Genomic DNA, 18,477 nt, shown 5'->3' on the forward strand with positions numbered 1-18,477 from the left:
GATGCTAAAGTGCTCTCAAATCTGTAGAAGCAAATAAATGGATTTGAAGACAGACTAATTTGGAAACCTCAGATACAGTTTTTAACAAAAGCAAAACAGCACAGTGTACACATCTTGAGGCAGACTTTTTCCCAATAGTGGTTCTTGGACCTTTTGTCACTTTTCAGGTAGATTTAGAAATACAGTGCAGAAAGGGAAGCTGTTGACCTACGGATCCAGCTATGAAAAGAACAAGTCAGCTATGAAAAGAACAAGAAAGTCAAAAAACTTTTTTTCAATTCAGTCTTGTTTGTAATGCCAAGAAGATATAGTAGGGCTAAGATAATCAGAACTCTTTCCCTTTCTGGTTGTTAACTACCTGTGTGTTTTAATTTCAAGAGATTTTAAGTTTGTTGTTTTCTTTTTTACAAAACAGCTGACATCTCCCGTATTCTACAGATCTTGCATTATTTGTTTTGCCTAATGAATAAGTTTGAACTGAAGAAACATTGTATTTAATTTTCTGTTGGAAAAATTCAGAGACTCAATTGGGTTGGAAGACCTTTGAGATCATCAAATTCAACCTATAGCCAAACATCACCATGGCTACTAAACCATGGCACTAAGTGCTACACCTTCAGGGACAGGGACTCTACTTCCCTAGCCCATTCACATGTCTTCACCTTTCCTGAGAAGAACTTCTTCCTAACGCCCAATTTAAACCTCCCCTGGTGCAGCTTCGGATGATGTCCCCTTGTTCCATCACTAGGTGCTTGAGAGGAAAGGCCAACCCCCACCTGGCCACAGCCTCCTTTCAAGCCCTTGTAGAGAGCGCTAAGGTCCCCTCTGAGCGTCCTTTTCTGCAGGCTGAACACCCCCAGCTCCCTCAGCCACTCCTCGTGGGACTTCTGCTCCAGGCCAGCTCTGCTGTCCTTCTCAGGACCCACTCCCGCACCTCAATGTCGTGCCTGAACTGGGGGGCCTGGAGCTGGGCGCTGCACTCTGAGTGCCCCAGCAGTGCCGAGTACACAGGGACAGTCCCTGCCCCGGCGCTGCTGGCCACGCTGTTGCTGACACAGGCCAGGTGCCATTGGCCCTCTCGGCCACCCGGGCACAACTGGCTCATGTTCACCTACCTGACTTACCATAGATCAGCACAGACAAGAAAACGTGATAACATTTCATGAGAAATGCATGAGACTGCAACCGCCTGACTGCTTACCTAAGTGGCAGCGTGCTCGGGGGTCCCTCTGCCCCCTCTAGCCCGGCGCGGCCGTGACACACACGTTAAACGGTAAAACCCCGCAGCTCTTCACCAGGAGCCGGCGCGCTGCCGGCGGCCCGGGCGCACGGCAGGGCTCCCAGCCGCGGGCGGCATGGTTGAAGGAAGCTGCCGGCACTGCCGCGGCCGGGCGGGAGCGGCCGTCCCGGTACGAGAGCGGCACAGCGCGGTGCCGGCGCGACCCGGGCCCGGTCCCGCCCGCACATCCGTACCCGCCGCCGCTGCCGCCCATTGGCCCGGGCCGGCCCCGCCCCCGCCGCCGCTCACTGGCGCAGGCCGGCACGTGACCGGGCCAGCGCCGCGCCGGGCGCCAAATTCAAACCGGGCCGCTCCGAGAGCGCCGGGGCCGCCGCCGCCCTGCACCGGCCGTGCCCCGGCCGGCAGCTGGTGAGTCACCGCCGGTGCCCGCCACGCTCCTCCGGGGCCCCGGCAGGGCTCGGCGCCCCTCGGAGCGCCGCGGTAAGGCCGCCGCGCGGCCGGGAGACGGCAGCGCCCAGACCCGGCCCGGGGTGGAAGGCCCCGGGGAGCAGTGAACTCGCCAGCCAGGGCGGCAACGCGGGGCTGGGGTGGGTGACAGAGGAGCTGGGAGCGCTGTGGCCGTGCCCTCCCTGCCCCGCGGGGCCGCGCGTACACAGCCCTGCTCCCGGGCCTGGATGGGGTAGCAGATCCAGGCCTCATTGGGAAGTGACGCGCTCCTGTTCCTGCTCGCAGGAACGCTGCGTGTTGGAGGCTGGCTCGGTGTTCTGCTTTTGGCGCTGTCTCTCCTTAAGGGGGTGGAGCAGGTCTCGAAGGGCCATGCTTGTGCCGGGTGCCAGAACCCGCGTGGAATGATCGCTGGGCTGTCTGCTCCCTGTACATAGGGCGTTAGCTCAGCTTGTTATCTGCTGGACTCTGCTTTCTATCAATGCAGGGGATTCTTACTGAGAATTTTCTCATTTACTAGCTGACCCCGTCAAATCTAGTAATGCAAAAGGCCTCTCTTTTTTGGTATCTGTTTCTATTCTTCTTGCCATCTCTAATGACAAACAATAACTACAATTTGCATATTGTTCTGCTTTAGTTTTCAGAAAGGCACAGGCTCCACCAAATTCCTGATGGCATTAGTAGCAATATTCTCATAGCATCTTACCCTGGAAGCAGTATCTCTGAATTTCATTTCCTCTGCTTCCAGCTTTATAGTCTAAACTACCTATTGTCCAAAAGTTTGACATCTAAATTGTATGCTACCCAATGATTAATTTACATGATTCTTAACAAATCTATGAAAGGAATTAGAAGCACATTTACTCGGTGTCTAGCTTAAAGCACCTTACTTCTGCTGTATTTATTATGTGCTTTTGTAGTGTTCAGGGTAATCTCTGCTTCCCAGATCTTAAACCATCTGTAAATTCCCTTTTCACACAGGTTATATAATCTGCTGCTTAGAGCAATCAGCTATAAGAATCAGCACTGCTGTTTCTATATTCCACCTCCCCTGCAGCTTGCTGGCTGATGATGGTCAAGTTGCCCTACAGCTAAATCTTTGTAAAGCACATACACACTTTGCTCATTATCATGTACTTTATGATGCAAGTTATCTACTCTGCTGCTCTCTCATCCTGCTTACACAAGGTGTGGATTAGGGAGTATGATTTTTCAGTAGCCTTGTCTGCCTTATTAAATGCTTTTAATTTTAATTTTCCTTTTGCGTTTCTAGCTTTGTAGCAACTGCTGAAAATATGTGCTCTGTGGGAGGTCTTGAGATGATTTGCTGCACCCTTTATGTTGTACCTTTTGTTTTGCAGGATTTGTTTCTCTCCCTTTCAATGGAGAGTGACAGTATAGATCAATAATGAGGACCAGCCCTCGCAGGCCCTTAATTCTCAAAAGACGAAAACTGGCCCTCCCACAGAATGATGAATCCAGTACTTCAGCAAGAGATGAGAAGAGAGGTCAGGATGAAAAGGCTCCTAAGCAGGAGCACAGGCAGGAAGACCAACACAACAGACAACCCAGAGACAAAAGGGACGGTGGCCTGCAGAAATTCCCAGCAGGAATAAAGATAATTGACCATCCCACAATGCCCAACACACAGGTGGTGGCCATCCCTACAAATGCTGATATCCAGAGCATCATAGAGGCATTGACAGCAAAAGGAAAAGAGTGTGGCAACAATGGACCCAATAAATTCATTCTCATTAGCAGTGGGGGCACATCCCGTTCAGCAGGTCCAGCACCATCGCAGCATCTCCCATCAGAGAAGAAAGCCAGTGCAGCCATCAGGGCTGCAGTTATTCAAGAAAGAGAGAAGAATGTTGCACAGACATCTGGTCTTGCAGGTAGTACAGAGCTCTGGCGTTCAGGAGTTGGTCCTGTGGTTGGACAGGGACAGTATGTAGCCTTTACCTGGGTTTTTTTTTGTCCTGACAGACAAAGAGATGTGAAATGGGCCAAGGAGTGCAGCACTTGCATCTTGGTTTGCAGTAATTATTAATATTTTGTTAATTACAAAATACCTATGGATTGGATTCTAATAACGTACATAGCTTTACATATGTAGTGAAATCTGAAGGATTATAGTGGACATGTTTTTTTGGTGGAAGACATCTGTGCTTCTGATTTAAGTTTTGTGCTAAATCTGTCTATTTCTTGAAGTACTTGATCAACATTGTCCTGTTTTGGTTGACAATAGTCTGGTTTGAGTGTTTGTTTTTAAGGCTGCAGCTCTTTTCAGAAATTGGGCAACTACACATGAAATCAGGAATTCAAGGTGAATTCCTTCCACAGTACTAGTGTTGCAATACCATCTTTTAGAAGTGTGACTGGTGCCTTCCTTTTGACAGCTGTGATGGAGTAGCAGGGTTACTTGTGAGAAAGCAGAGTTATGGCGAGGGGAAGGCTGTGTCTGTAGCCTACCTGGGCTTCAGTAAAGCTTTTCACACTATCTCCTACAGCATTATTCTGGAAAAGCTGGCAGCCATGGCTTGGTCAGGTTCAGTCTTGACTGGGTTAAAACTGGCTGGATGGCTGGGCCCAGAGAGTGGTGCTGAACAGTGCTGCATCCAGCTGGTGACCAGTCACTGGTGGAGTTCCCCAGGGCTCAGAGTTGGGCCAGTCCTGTTTTTCTCTGTGTATCAATGATCTGGATGAAGGGATCAAGGGCATCCTCAGTAAATTCACAGATGACATCAAGTTGGGTGGGAGTGTGGATCTGCTGAAGGGCAGGAGGGCTCTGGACTGGCTGGATCCATGGGTCAAGGCCAATTGCATGATGTTCAGTAGGACCAGGTAGCAGGCCCTGCAGTTGCATTGCAACAGCCCCAGGCAGTGCTAGAAGCTGGGGGAAAAGTGTCTGGAAAACTGCCCAGCAGGAAAAGAGCTGGGACTACTGGTCAACAGCAGCTGAACATGAGCCAGTGTGTGCCCAGATGGCCAAGAAGACCAATGACATCATAGCCTGTACCAGCAATACTGTGTTCAGCAGGACCAGGGCAGAGATTGTCCAGTACTCAGCACTGGTGAGGCCACATCTTGAGTTCTCTTTTCAGTTTAGGGCCACTCATGACAGGAAAGACATTGAGGTGCTGGAGCATGTCCAGAGAAGGACAACAGAGATGGTGAAGGGTCTGGAGCACAGGTCTGATGAGGAAGAGCTGAGGCTGTTCAGCCTGAGAAAAGGAGGCTCAGGGGAACCTTGTCACTCTCTACAACTGCCTGAAAGGGGGTTGTAGAGCAGTGGGGGTTGCCTTCTTCTCCTAGGTAACAAATGACAGGACAAAAGGGGCATAGCCTCAAGCTGTGCCAAGGAAAGTTCAGATAGGACATCATGAAGAGCCTCTTCCCTAAAAGGGTTGTCAAGCATTGGAACAGACTATCCAGGGAGGTTTGGAGTCACCATCCCTAGAGGTGTCCAAGAAACAACTGGATGCTGCAGTCAGTGCCATGGTCTCGTATAAGAGGGTGTTTGGTCACAGGTTGGACTCAATGGTCTTGGAGGACTCTTTTACCCTAATTTATTCTGTGATTATTATGTGGGCTTATTATCCCAACAGGCAGTGGCGAGACAATGAGTTCTGTGTTGGACAACAGTCTCACCAACATCCAGTGGCTGGGGAAGATGAGATCCGATGGGCTAAATCCCTCTTCTGTGAAGGAAGACACAGAGAAAGAGAACCAGATACCTCTGCAGGAAAGAGTCAAGGTGAGTAGGAGAATACAAGAGTGTGCTAAAACTTTTGATAAGGAGGTAATCTAGGTGGATCAGAATACTTGCAAGAATTAGGTATTGCTACCTCTAAGTAACCTGAGTTTAACCTTTACTGATATGAATAGCAGAACCCAGAGGATCCAGGGATGTTCCATGGGCCTTCTTGTCAGCCTCGTGAGCATTCATTCAGACTGAATCTTCTTTCTTTCAGACTGAAGAGGAAGCTGCTGCTGCTGCTATTCCTACTGCTGCTGGGTCCTCCTCATGGCAGGATTCGGTGTCAGAGCGACCTCCTTACTCCTACATGGCCATGATCCAATTTGCCATCAACAGCACGGAGAGGAAGCGCATGACCCTGAAGGATATCTATACCTGGATTGAGGATCATTTCCCTTATTTTAAACATGTAGCTAAGCCAGGTTGGAAGGTAACAAGCAGGCCCTCAGGTTGCTGTGGGTGATGTTACATGCCTTCTGGATCAAAATGAAAAGTTGTTCCCCAGCCTGCAAAGCAAGATGGAAGTTCATTTAAACATTCCACCCCAAATACACTCTCACTCCAGATGTACAGTGAACATCTTGTATCCCTTGCCTTATCCTACTTTAAACAAGATGATGGGATGTTTGATCATTGGAGTGAGAATTGGGATCTCAGGAGTACATAGAATAAGAGACTGATGACAGGGTTGGCTGGGTATGCTGTGAACATGACAGTTGGGTGTTGTTTGCACTTTGGAATGTAATTCCTCTGCTAGGGCAGCCATGTTTGAGGTAGGCCTTGCTGTGCTGATAACAAAACTGCTGCTTTTCAACCTTCCCCTCACTCCTTTCTCCTCAGAACTCCATCCGGCACAACCTGTCCCTTCATGATATGTTTGTCCGTGAGACATCTGCCAATGGTAAAATCTCCTTCTGGACTATTCACCCTGATGCAAACCGTTGCCTAACATTGGACCAGGTATTTAAGGTGAGTTGCCTAATACAAAGAAAATAGGACAGGCTATCCAGTTTCTAAATGCCACACTAGCCTGATGCACCTTATTTTAACTGTAAGGTCAAACTGTGTTGAGTTCAGCCTCCTTGTAGAAGCTGGATTCAGTCACTTCACTTGACAAATAGACAAGCGCTGCATTTGAAAGAAAAGGTGCTACGGCTGTGCTTTTGAGCTTCTGTAAGATGTGTTTATTCTTCATGTGCTCTGCCAAATATAATAGGTTGTTCACCTTCTTTCCATGGGCCTGATATAAATTCCTAATAAGAAGATTTACACTGAGGCCAACCAGGTGTTCCTACGCTGTTTGATAAGTCAGTCATAGGATGGAATTGTGCTAGCCCAAACAGGTATTTTAGGAAGATTTTGTCAGGGAAATAGAGCTTGAGAGTCTGGTATAGGTGTGTTTAGAAAACTGTTGTGTTTGCTGTTGTGGGTGGGTGGACTTTTTTGTTTGCTCCGATTGTACAAGTCTTAAATGTCCCATTTGTCTCCCTCTTTGGCTGATAACAATCTTAAATTTTTTTCTTGCTCCATGCCTTCTGCCACTGGCAGCCGCTGGACTTGGGGTCACCAACATCGCCTGAGTACTCTGAATCAGTAAGAATTACCATCTAACTCGGGGCTTGATCTTCCATTCTCTTCTTGCCGCTCACTGAAGGAAAGGACAACAGGCTTGGGGAGGGGGACTGTGTCACTGCTGCATCTGCTCATACAGCTCCGTGCTTACCCTTTGTGGGGAGAGGGGTCTAGCCAAAGGTTGACAGTCTATCAAAATGGTAAATCTGGATAGCTTAGAGCAACCTGGAAGTCTACTGCTGAAGTAGGCTGCAATGGACACTGATAGGCTTCAGAGAACAAGCCCAAACAGATTTCTGGTAAAATCATCTCCATGGCAACAGTTCCAATGTATTCTGGAGCTCAGATCCAGAGAGAATAGGATCTCTCTGTGGGTTTTCATTTTGGAACCCACTGCATTGTGAGTGACTCTTAGAAGGATGAACCTGTTTGCTGTTGCTGTCGCATTCAGCAGTTTTAACAGTGCCTGATTTGCAAACATCCAGTCAAACACTTTTCTGTCACAGCTACAACCTTGGCCTTCTTTCCATCTGCTCAGAATTCTGATCCCATTGCTGCCTCTCCTATTCCATTTGAACACCTATCTGTATCCAATAGACAATAAAGCCATCCTAGTCATTGTTTCTCAGGCACAGAGGGTGCCAAAACCAGCTCACTTCTGCAGTAGAGTCTGCAGCTGGAGCAGCTCTGTCATGTCATCTCTTTTCCTACACAGCTTTTGGTGGGCAGCTGGCTTTGGGATAGCTACAAACCAGCAAGTGGCACAGACCTAGAGCCAGCCTGAATGTTGGGTGCTAACAGCTGCTCTCTTTGCATTAGTCCAGCACAGACCTCTGGTTTCACAATTCTCGGTGAGGCAGCAGAATAAATGTGGATTCTTTTCTTTAATCTCTCTTTTTCTCCTTCTCCTCTTATCTCACAATGACTGCAGCAACAAAAGAGTAATGTTCCAGATCCTCTGAAGAACATAGGAAGCAAAACTGAACCCCAGAATTCACGTAAGTGTCCACATCACTCTAGGCCAAAGAGAATCAATCCAATAAACCTGGGGCATTCTCCCAGATTTCTTTAGGAGTGGAGTGTGTTATCCCTGTTTGCCAGCTTTTATGCTCCTTACTGCCAGGTTTGAAATGGAAAGCAGCAGTGTTGTATCTGAGAGGATGTGATGGTGAGATGCTGGGCAATGGGCACTCAAATGGGATGAGAGCCCAAACCTGAGGGGTAGGATCTGCATGAAAGGTTATTTTCTCATTCATGAGGCTTCTGGCTTGGTATTTGTATCCTTAAAGTTAGCAGAGAAGGCAAGTGATCTGATCAAATGTTTCTTTTGGGGTGTCTAGAAGGACTTTCTCTAAGGTGCCTGGGTTTCAAGAGGTAGCAGTGGAGAACAGGCAAAAGTGAGTCCCTTCTTTTCCCTTCCAGGCCGAAAGATGAAGCCTTTGCTTCCTCGTGTCAACTCCTACCTGGTTCCAATCCAGTTCCCTTTGAGTCAGCCTCTTGTCTTGCAGCCTTCTATGAAGGTTCCCCTGTCCGTGGCACAGGGAGCATCCCTTAACAGCACGGAGACTTTGCAGAGCAATAAGCGTGTGTGCATTGCTCCAAAGGTTGGTTTCTTGTTTTCCAAGGAGTTTTGAGGAGGTTAGTGTGGGTTTTTTCCTGTTTTTTTTTTTATTTATTTTCTTTTTTATCTTTTTTTATAAGTGAGGTGAGGAGGGGGCTAGGGAGGGTGTGGGGATTTTTTTAAGGAGGGGAGTGTTCACTTGGATTTTTTGGGTTTGTTGTTTGTTTTTTTTTTAATATCTCTTGCCCTCAATGAACCTTTTCTTCATATTGTTCCTTTATCTTTGGTGCTCTAAACTCCAAGCTCCTATAAAGGAACTAGTTAGTGATAATCCTTGCTATCCTTTATTGTCTCTAGGCTGACTACTACCTCCTAGTTTATTTGCTCTAAGGATGTTTCCATAATTCACTAGAGGAAGGGGCCCTATGGCTTGGTCAAGACAATTTTTCTTTACTGCTGGGATGTGAAGAAAGAAAAATGGGAGGAATGGCTTGTTCTATCCTAAAACATTCGTATTTTTGGTAGCTCTGTAGACAAGTAACAATTAGGAACTTCTAAAAGGGTGTATATTTCATGTACTCTCTTCACAGAGGATTTCCATATCTGATGTTTGCTAATTCTGTGAGGTTCACAGTTATTCTGGGCTCAAGAAAAACAGCTATTAAACAGATCTTTTTCTTGGCATCTCACACTGACTGCTCTTCTATGTGTAGACATTGTAAAGCTTTAGCTTCCTCCATCCTGTCTAACCATAATCCTATTTTCCTTTGTATGCCTGCTGCTTTATGTTCTCTCCAGCTATGATTTATCTTTCTCCTGTGGTCTTTTTCTCTTGATAACCTCATTTTTTGTCTCTTCTTTTTCCTTGGTTTCTGGGAAAACTGTCCTCATTCATTTTGTTATTCCCATTTAGATAATGTAAGAAAAAAATCAAAGGGGTTATATTTTTTCCAGAAATATTCAGCTCTCCTTCTGCCTGTACTCCCAGAAGTTCTTCAGAGCAGGAGTGCTCTGAAGGGTATGACTTTGTCACTTAGCTAGAATCCTTCCCATGAGACCCTTAGGCTTCTTTCTAACAATTTCACAGAGATCAATCTCAGTCTGTTATAATTACTCCTTCCTGAATATCTTCCTCTTACCCTTTCTGCTGACCTTAAATGTCAGGCTTTTTTATTTTCTTTCGATGGTTATTTGGATTTTTGGGTAGCTTAGGTCCTTGCTTACTGACTGCATGTCACCTGTGTTTCACTGTAGATGTCACTGTCTGCAGAAGAGTCACCCTCTTTACCCACGGCTGTTGTCAAGGAGGAGGGTCAATGTGATGAAGGTTTATTTTCCCCAAGCCATTCTGTACAGGAGAACAGCTCCCAGCCTGGGGAGGAATTGTCTTCTTTCCCTGAGGGTGCCTGTGTCAAGGAGGAAGAAGGCTCTCAGCTGGATCCCTGGCTGTCCCCATTTTCCTCAACCGTAACGGTCAAGGAAGAGCCAAGCTTGTTCCTCCCAGACTCATCCACAAAGGAGAGGAAACAGTTCACCACACTGAAGTCCCCACCTAAGGCAGTTTCTGACTCTTTAGTTATAAAGAGGAGAGAAAGGAGGGAGGTGGGCAGATCCAGAAGGAAACAACACCTAGCACTGTCTCGTTCAGAAGAGCCTGTCCTTGTTTTGCCAGAAAGCAGCAGCTTTGACTCTTTCCGGTTAGGGGCAGACCGTCCCTTCCCCCAGGAAAACCAGCCCCTTGAGAACATATCACAGCTCAGCTGCTCACAGGGAGAAGAGGCAGCCTTTAAAACACCAGTCAAAGACATTTTCAGCAAATTGCCTGTTTCTTCCACTCCCAGCAAAGTCTCAGCCACTACTACCCCTTCACTTGAGGTCCTTGATCCCTGGAAGTCTGCTTCCTTAGCCAAGGGAAGTCATGAGCTGGACTTCAGTCCAGTGAAAACCCTTCAGTTGCCATTCACACCCCTCCAGGACAACCAGGATTTGCTGGGTTTTAACAGCACACCCCTTAAAAATCCTCTCTTTGATTCTCCTCGAGAACTGCTCAATACAGAATCCAGTGACATGGTCCTTGTGCCCCTCACGAGCTCTCCAGCGTTTATTCGTGACACTTCCAAGCAATCCGCTGTTGAACTGGCAGCCTCTGGCTTTACTGAAAACCGGTCACTCATGGAGGGCCTTATCCTGGACACCATGAATGACAGTCTCAGCAAAATCCTTCTAGATATCAGCTTTCCTGGTCTTGAGGATGAAAATTTAGGAACAGACATTAGTTGGTCTCAGCTCATACCTGAACTGAAGTGAACTGGCCTGAGGACTGAATTTGACATGTTCTGATGTTACAGAAAGAACTCCACTGTTCTGAGACTCGTTCATGTAATCTAAGACAAGTGCTTGTGACTAGTTCCCACATTCATGGGAGCAGAGAGCATTACTGACTCCTGCTGAGCTGGGAGACAGGCCCATCAGCTTCTATGGGCTTCCTTAAAAGATACTATAGACTTTCAGTGGAGCAAGATGATAGACTTTCTCTAGCCTTGTGCTAGAGATAGCCTCTCTCCAGGGATTCTTATCATGAGAACATCTAGGTAGGCCCTGAATGGCATTTGCTACTCAACTATCAGAGGAAACAATAGTACAATAGGAAGAGCCTGGGAACCCCTTCCTAGCTTTGTCCTAATATCCCTTTACTTTGTTCCCCTATTGCTTAGTATCTTCTATCTATTTTTGTAAATACTGTACATTCCTTAAATTAGCCCTTAATTATAATAATTTTATTATTGTAGGATTATGAGAATATTTGGCCTGGTAAGGGTTTGACCTAGAGTGTCTTTGCATATGTTCAGATTCCTTGTATTCTTCTACCCTAGCTGAAAGCCCAAATTTTTTTTTTTTTTTTAACTTCAAAACCATGTTGGTCTAGATTGTTCTAAAGGTTGCTGGGGCAAAAATCTGAAAAAATGTTTATATGTGACCCAAGTCAAACTGAAATAGGTTATCTGGATTGCAGCATTCCAGGCTGGAATGGAGAAGAGCTTGGATCAAACCATATAGCTTTTCTGATTCCAGAGGCCTATTATGTACCTAGAGGACTAGCTAGAGACACTGTTGCAGCAGATTGACCTCTATTGAATGGTTAAAGCTGCCTTCTTTACAGTCAGCAGTTCAAAATGTAAAAGGGAATGTAAAATGTATTGTATTCCCTTTAAATATAAAGGAAATGCTGACATTTCCACTGGAAATTGACTTCTGGAAACACAAGGTATGTGTTGCTTGGTGCAATAGAACAACTTCTCCTAGTTCTCTAAAACTTAAGTAATGGAAGAAATTGTCATGGCAAAGATCTGATCCTTCTTGCAGACAAGTGGTGACTCCTGTATCCAAATGCTCAATAATGCTTCTGTGGGAACACAGCTGAGTGTTATGTGTACCACCCCTAGCAGCCTGCTGGGATTGGCTCATAGCACGAGCAGCCCCTTGTCCTTATCTCATGTCTGTGTGCTTTGTGATCACTGTGTGACCATTTGGACATTTTCAGGCCTTGTTGGCCAGACCACATTAGATTTAGTTAACTCACTGCTTCATAAAACACACTTTTTCTTGCTGCTTATTGATAAATCCTGACTGTATGAATCAGCATACAAACATCACAACACCGCTAGCAGACTAATTTCTGTATCTTCCAAAATGCAAAACAAATATTGCATGAAACTAAGTCTACCTTCCCCTAAAAACATAAAACTAGTTTTAGATGTGTGTTGTGGTTTTCAGAACCACAGTGTTCCTTTTGTTCCTAAAAATGTACTTTTTAGAGGTTATTTGCCCTCATAAAATGTTTCCAAACTTCGGTTTAATGGTTATTATTTCAGTGTTTCTGGGGTTACAAGGCTGCAGGAGCGGCCTGGTTTCATACACTTTCTACTAGTACATCTTACACATAGTTAACACTCTGCTTGGCTCTCTCAAGGCATCCTCTCTCCCTTTCCTCTCACTTCTTGCTCCTGAGAGGATGTGTGCACACAACTGACACCTGAGAGCCAGCTAAGATAATGTCTTCAGCTGATCCTGAAATTTTCTTGTCTTTGGTGTCAGTTCCAGGCAGGTGCTCCCCTGCTGTCCCTGTCAGCTGAGGTGCTTTGATGGCCACCTCACATTTTATTTTAAACACAGAAGTGTGCCAAAGTTTTTTCCCTTCTTGTTATGTATTTCAGTGAGAGCACTGCTCAAAGGAAATTATATCAAAAAAGGTGGAGGGAACAACAGATAAAATTCCAACAGGCAGTTCTACCTCTTGCTCCCAGAAGAGATGTCTCAGCGTTTTGGCCAAACTAGTTCAAAGCACCAGCTGGTGAGGACTTAATCACAAAATATTACTAATTCTCTCCATTTATGTTTGTTTGATTCTGCCTGGATGCTTTCCTTAAGGAGAGGCAGTTATCACCTGTCCCTCTGCAGGCTCCGTATTAGGGTTATAGTGTAACGGTGTGATCTTGTCAGGCAGTGGATGCCTCTGTCCACCCTCCTGCAGTAAGAGCAGGGTCATACTTCATGTCTTTTCATCAGCCCAAGAGCAGAGCAGGAAGGCACATCTCTTCACACCCTTTGTACAGCACTCCCAGGGCTTCTCTGAGTAATGTGTAGGAGCATCCCAGGACTGTCCTTGCATTCTGATAATAGGCAAAGCTGTTTAACACCTTCTAGCCTGTAAAAGCAAACATTAATTTAAGATAAAAATACTAAGGGATCTGGGACATGCAAATCTACAGGGAGCCAGCAAGTGCTGTGGATGCTCTGCTCCTCTGACAACTCCACTCAATACCTGGGGTGTGACACAAAAGAGAAGGTAATTCCCTTTCATTGGTTGAGTGGGGTTCCTCCCACTATGTTTTGTCAGCTGAAAAGGACTGCATGCTCATTGAGATGAGGTAAGCAAGGATGATTGCCACCCTTTTACTTTTGCAACTTGGCTGGTAGAGGGAAAACTTGATTACTTCCCCATATGGAAGAAAAGAGACCCTGTTTTACATGGCAGAAACCTTTTCATGAGGATGTCAGGCCTTCATTTCTCCCAGAAGGCAGTCTAGCTCTTAACAAAGGTGAAAATTTCTTTTTTAGTAAAGTACGGACTTCCTCTTTAAAATGTACAATAGGCTAAGAGAAATGACAGGCTTGAAAAATAGTTTGATGAGCTTCCTGAACAGAAATTGTTTTTCTCCCCACTCCCCTTTTTCCAGAAGAGGTGAGCTACAACTGGATAAAAATATCTTTAGGGCAAAACAAAATATTAGCTGCCTGAGATTAAGGAGAAAATGTCCTGCTTCACTACTCATCTCAGACTGGCTTCTTGGTTTGAAACAAGCAGTTTTAGAACGTCAAGACCCTGAACCTCTACTGCTGATGCAAGTCAAATGACACATTTGTCCTTGCATTTCAGTTACAACATTTATTGGAAAAATAAGTATAATAAATACCCAGTTACAGTTTACAGACAAAAGATTATACAAAGCAGATTCTCTTCCACATCTCAAAATCTGTGGGAAGTCATTATATAGAGCACACTGATGAACTGTTTGCATACAAATATATAATCAGAATTATTTATCCTCCACATCTGCTTTTTTTTGGATGCACCAAATTTAAAATGAGAAACATCTAATGATGTTATTTAATAAAGAAAATAGCCCGCACTAATTATTACTGAACTACAGTCAGATGTGGATTTATGCTCCAGTACCTGCTGTTGGTCTCTATTACCTTCTCATGGATGTAAAAAAGGTTGCTGCCAACAGGGCCTCTCTTTATTTAGCTGTGTTATTTGTAGAAGGTAGGTTGTCTGTACTCATCTGTGGTTGCAAACAAGAAATTGGCTCATTAGAACCCTGACTGTTTAATGGATGGAAAAATTTTCCAACAGGACAAAAAAAACTCATCTTCACTGGACTTGAGAATACCATTAATATTGTTTATATTTTTTATAAAATACTGTTTTTCACTAGCAGTATGGTATCTTGGTGCATTGTATTCTTTCACATTTGATGTATTTTTCTGTAAATTTCAATAAAGACAAAGTTTTGGATAATATCATTATGCAACAGGCCAGACTATTCTATCTCAACTTTATACTTTTCTTATGAAGTGACATGCTTAGATTACTTACCTGTTTTGGGTTTTTTTTTACTCTGAATCCTGAGATTGCATGTTTGTCTATGCACAAGGCTATTTTGCATTCTGGAACTGTGAAAGGTCAGGAATGCAGCAGAACTGACACCATAAAGCACATCCCTTGGAACTTGTGGGATCACTGAAGATGCCTTCAGCATCAATATGGTCCTCCAAGTATTTGCAAGTAATAGTGTCAATGACACAGAATGATCTGATCTGAGGAGCTCCACACTGTGGCTAATTAGTTCCTGACAATCTGCACTTTGCTATGCATACCCAAGGGACTGGCATGCTACAGTGATAAGAGCTGTTTTGCTTTTTCCCATGGCTGACTCTCAGGTTTTATTTATTTCCTGTTTTTATTAAAATCTTGAAGTCAGGAGACCATGAGATAATCTCAGTTGCCATTTAAATCATGCCAAGGCCTAGCCATCAAGAATGTAACAAACGGCTGATGTACATAACAAATGCAGCCCAAAGACTAGGAGACAAAAGGAGTCCAGTACTTAAAATCAAAAATAAAATTACATTGTCACAGCAGCATTGTTGTCCACCAAATCCCTGGGGTGTTAACGTATCCCTTTGCCACTGTATGTGCATTGTGTACACAAAGGTGCTTCTGCACTGTGCTGGTGATTCCATCATAAAATCCTGAAAATTCAAGATATATAGCCTGGTAATAGCCATTCTGAATATCAGCCTTGGGTAGAGTTATTCTGGGAAGAGAAGGAGCAGGGAGCACAAGGAATGCAGTTCAAGCAGCCCAATTACTTCTAAAAATGGGAGCACAAGAATATTTTGCTCAGATTAAAAAAATCTTTTTCTAGCAAACCTTTTCTTGAAAAGACCTAGTATCTCCTTGCTTTGTAAGGATTTTTTCAGGTTGTCCTTCTTGGCTTTGGTGTTTCCCTTTTTATAAGCTGAGTGAAAATTTTCCAGTTTTTGGCTGTTACAAACATTATTTAAAAAATATATATTTCACGTCCTTAGCAGAGTCAGCTGGCAACTAAAATCTCAGACTTACTCAGTACAGTGTGTGCCCCAGCACAGACTTGCTGGAGTGCATGGAGATTTCTTCCTGAACTTGTTCTTTGTGACTTCCAGCAGCTGAACATGGCAACATGAGCTCTCTTGTGTCCAAGGGACTTCTGCTGGCCATAGGGAGTGGGTGACACAAAGAAAGTTCTTGGTAAGATGAAGATGTCTCAAAGAGTCAAATGGAGACAGAGTTCAGAAGAAAAAAATCATGGACTCATCTAGGTTGGAAAATACCTTTAAGATCATCAAGCACAACCATTAACCTGACACAGCCAAGCCCACAACTAAACCATGTCCCTAAGTGTCACAATCTACACATTTCAAATACCTCCAGGGATGGTGGCTCAGCCACTTCCACAGGAAGCCTTTCTCCAATGCTTGATAAACCTTTCAATGAACAAATTTTTCCTATATAAATTTCAAACTTCCACTGGCACAACTTGAGGTTGCTTGAGAGCATAAAGGAGTCAAAGGTTGGATAAGGGCAATAGATTCAACAGTCCTCAGGTTTAAGACTGGGACAAAATGATCAGGTAGCACAGAAAAGCATTAGAGATACAAAATACTTATTTCTGCTCTTGAGTTTAACTCTTTTACAAGGGGTGGGCATGGTGCCTTGCATGTAGCAGCAAGGAGAGAATACACTGTGGAAAAGGTGCCAATTCACTGAGCATGACCGAGGTATTGTCCCTGAAAAGCCATCCACAACAGGAGCATGACTTTGAGGAATTACTTTGTGAATACTGATGCTTGAATTACTGCATTTCTAAATAAAAGTCTGCCTGAACAAGAGAACAGGAGGTGGGCTGCAACACCCTTTGGAGTGGCTGACTCCCCCACTGGTTAAGTTAATTTCAGCAAGTTATGCTGCTGACTGATGAAGAACTTGACTGATCTCAACTGCTTTAAGGTGCAAAAGAAGCTGTTTACAAACAAAACAGGAAACATTACAGTACACCTGGCAACTACTGACAGGGAGGTTTTCCCTGATGGGGGACTCTGAAAGTAAAACCTGTCCCCAAATGAAATGACACTGCAGGAAAAATCAGCCATCAGAGAGATTCTTACCTTCCAAGGACTATATCTGGGCTTCATTTTAAGCAAAATGAGATCTGCTCTGATTCTGTAGTTAGCCAGGAACAGGTAAAAAAGTGAATAGGTGATTGTCTTTTTTCTTTCCTCTTGCTGTTTCACATGGAAAAGAAAAAGTTGTTATAGAAGCCCATAAACAGCCACTCAAAGCACCTTGCCAAGACTCTGTAGGTGGCTTTAGTAATAAGCCCACACATATGCATACCAAATTAAGCTTTACCAGGCAACTCTAACTGTGCTGGCTTTTACTGTTCAAGTATTTAGCTCTAGGGACATCCTCTGAAAGGAGCCTTAACGGTGTAAAGTTTTCATTATTATTTTTATGGCATTATGTAGAGACTTAGAAAAAATTGCCTGTGTTAGTGTCAAGTGCATTCTTAGCCTCAAGCTAAGTAAATAATGGAAATGTTCTCCCTACAGGTGGGAAGTGGAGGGACAGCAAAATGAAACGACTACAGAGAGGCACACAGAGGAGAGACATCTTTGAGACTACACATTTCCAAGTTCTGTGCTATCGACCTTAAACGCATAACTATCCTTCATCTCAGGCTCTTGCACACTTTTATAGGTAAACAAATTCCTACCAGGAATTATTCTCTACTTTAAACCTCATGCTGACCACAGAGAAGCTCTAGCATGCGTAAGAAATTTGCCATTGCTATGTGCATCAGTGGAGATGCACACCAGTGCATTCCCCTCCTTAGAATAAAGGCAAAGTCTTCTAGTGTGATTTGTGTAATGGAAGGGGAAATTTTGTATTGCCTGCTGCATGATCAGCAACTGTTCTGTGGCAACAATAACTATTCCAACCAAACAGAAAAGGCCCCTTTTTAATGCAGTTTAGCCCCAAGAAGAAAAGAAATACAGAGAGGACAAAAATATTTATATTTATAATTATATTATATTAATAATTATATTTATAATGATCAAGAAATATTTATACAGCAGAAGAATTTCATATTAGACAACACTGTTCCAAGTTTGTAACAGTGCACTAATAAATCTATCCCATAGGGTAGATAATTACAGAGACTTGACCCTAAATTACCTAACTAAGCAAACTATTCTACTTCTGACTGACCTTGCTGGCAGGACACACTTTGCTGTCCAGCAGCCGAGCTAAACATTATGTACATCTGAGATGACATTTATCTCAAGGAAACTTGCCAGACATACTCACAGATATAAATACTGCAACCTTTTACTTATTATTTCAAGAATACAAAGGTATTTTATTATACAAATAGACAAACTGGAGGGAATTCAAAGCAGAGGAACCTTTTCTTTTTCAAAGAATCTTTTTCAGAGATGGAAAGGAAAGAGAAGCATGCATGGTTTGCCTGAGTAAGGTTTGTCCTCTCATTCCTCCTCTGCACCATCTGTGCATCCACAGACTGCGCAGGCTGTGAGAATGCAGGAGAATGAGCAGAAAGTTGCCTCATTGTTATCCTGCAGTATCCACCACAAGGAATCTCCTGGCTTTGACATAGTTGCTACACCCAGGGTCACTTTGACACCCACTTGAAGCTTACACTACTACTGAGATGGTGCATTGGAAACTGCTGTACTGTAAAAACAACCTCTGTGCTGGTTATGTTATGTGGG

At 44.3% G+C, this 18,477-nt stretch overlaps 1 protein-coding gene across 2 annotated transcripts; it reads left to right on the forward strand.

The window, feature by feature from the left end:
• The first annotated feature begins 8 nt into the window (after positions 1-8).
• Positions 9-14,664, forward strand: FOXM1 (forkhead box M1). Of its 2 annotated transcripts, none has more exons than XM_030267922.4 (9): positions 9-1,273; positions 3,046-3,579; positions 5,293-5,441; positions 5,659-5,874; positions 6,285-6,413; positions 6,993-7,037; positions 7,948-8,014; positions 8,439-8,620; positions 9,832-14,664. In XM_030267922.4, the coding sequence occupies exons 2-9, from the start codon at positions 3,093-3,095 to the stop codon at positions 10,882-10,884; spliced, it is 2,328 nt and encodes a 775-aa protein (XP_030123782.4). In that variant the 5' UTR covers positions 9-1,273; positions 3,046-3,092; the 3' UTR covers positions 10,885-14,664. The 2 variants fall into 2 exon arrangements, with proteins under 2 accessions (XP_030123782.4, XP_030123771.4); XM_030267911.4 differs by lacking the exon at positions 9-1,273 and adding an exon at positions 1,458-1,648.
• Positions 14,665-18,477: the final 3,813 nt, after the last annotated feature.

Source organism: Taeniopygia guttata, chromosome 1 (genome assembly GCF_048771995.1).
Source record: "Taeniopygia guttata chromosome 1, bTaeGut7.mat, whole genome shotgun sequence".
Classification (NCBI taxonomy): Eukaryota; Metazoa; Chordata; class Aves; order Passeriformes; family Estrildidae; genus Taeniopygia; species Taeniopygia guttata.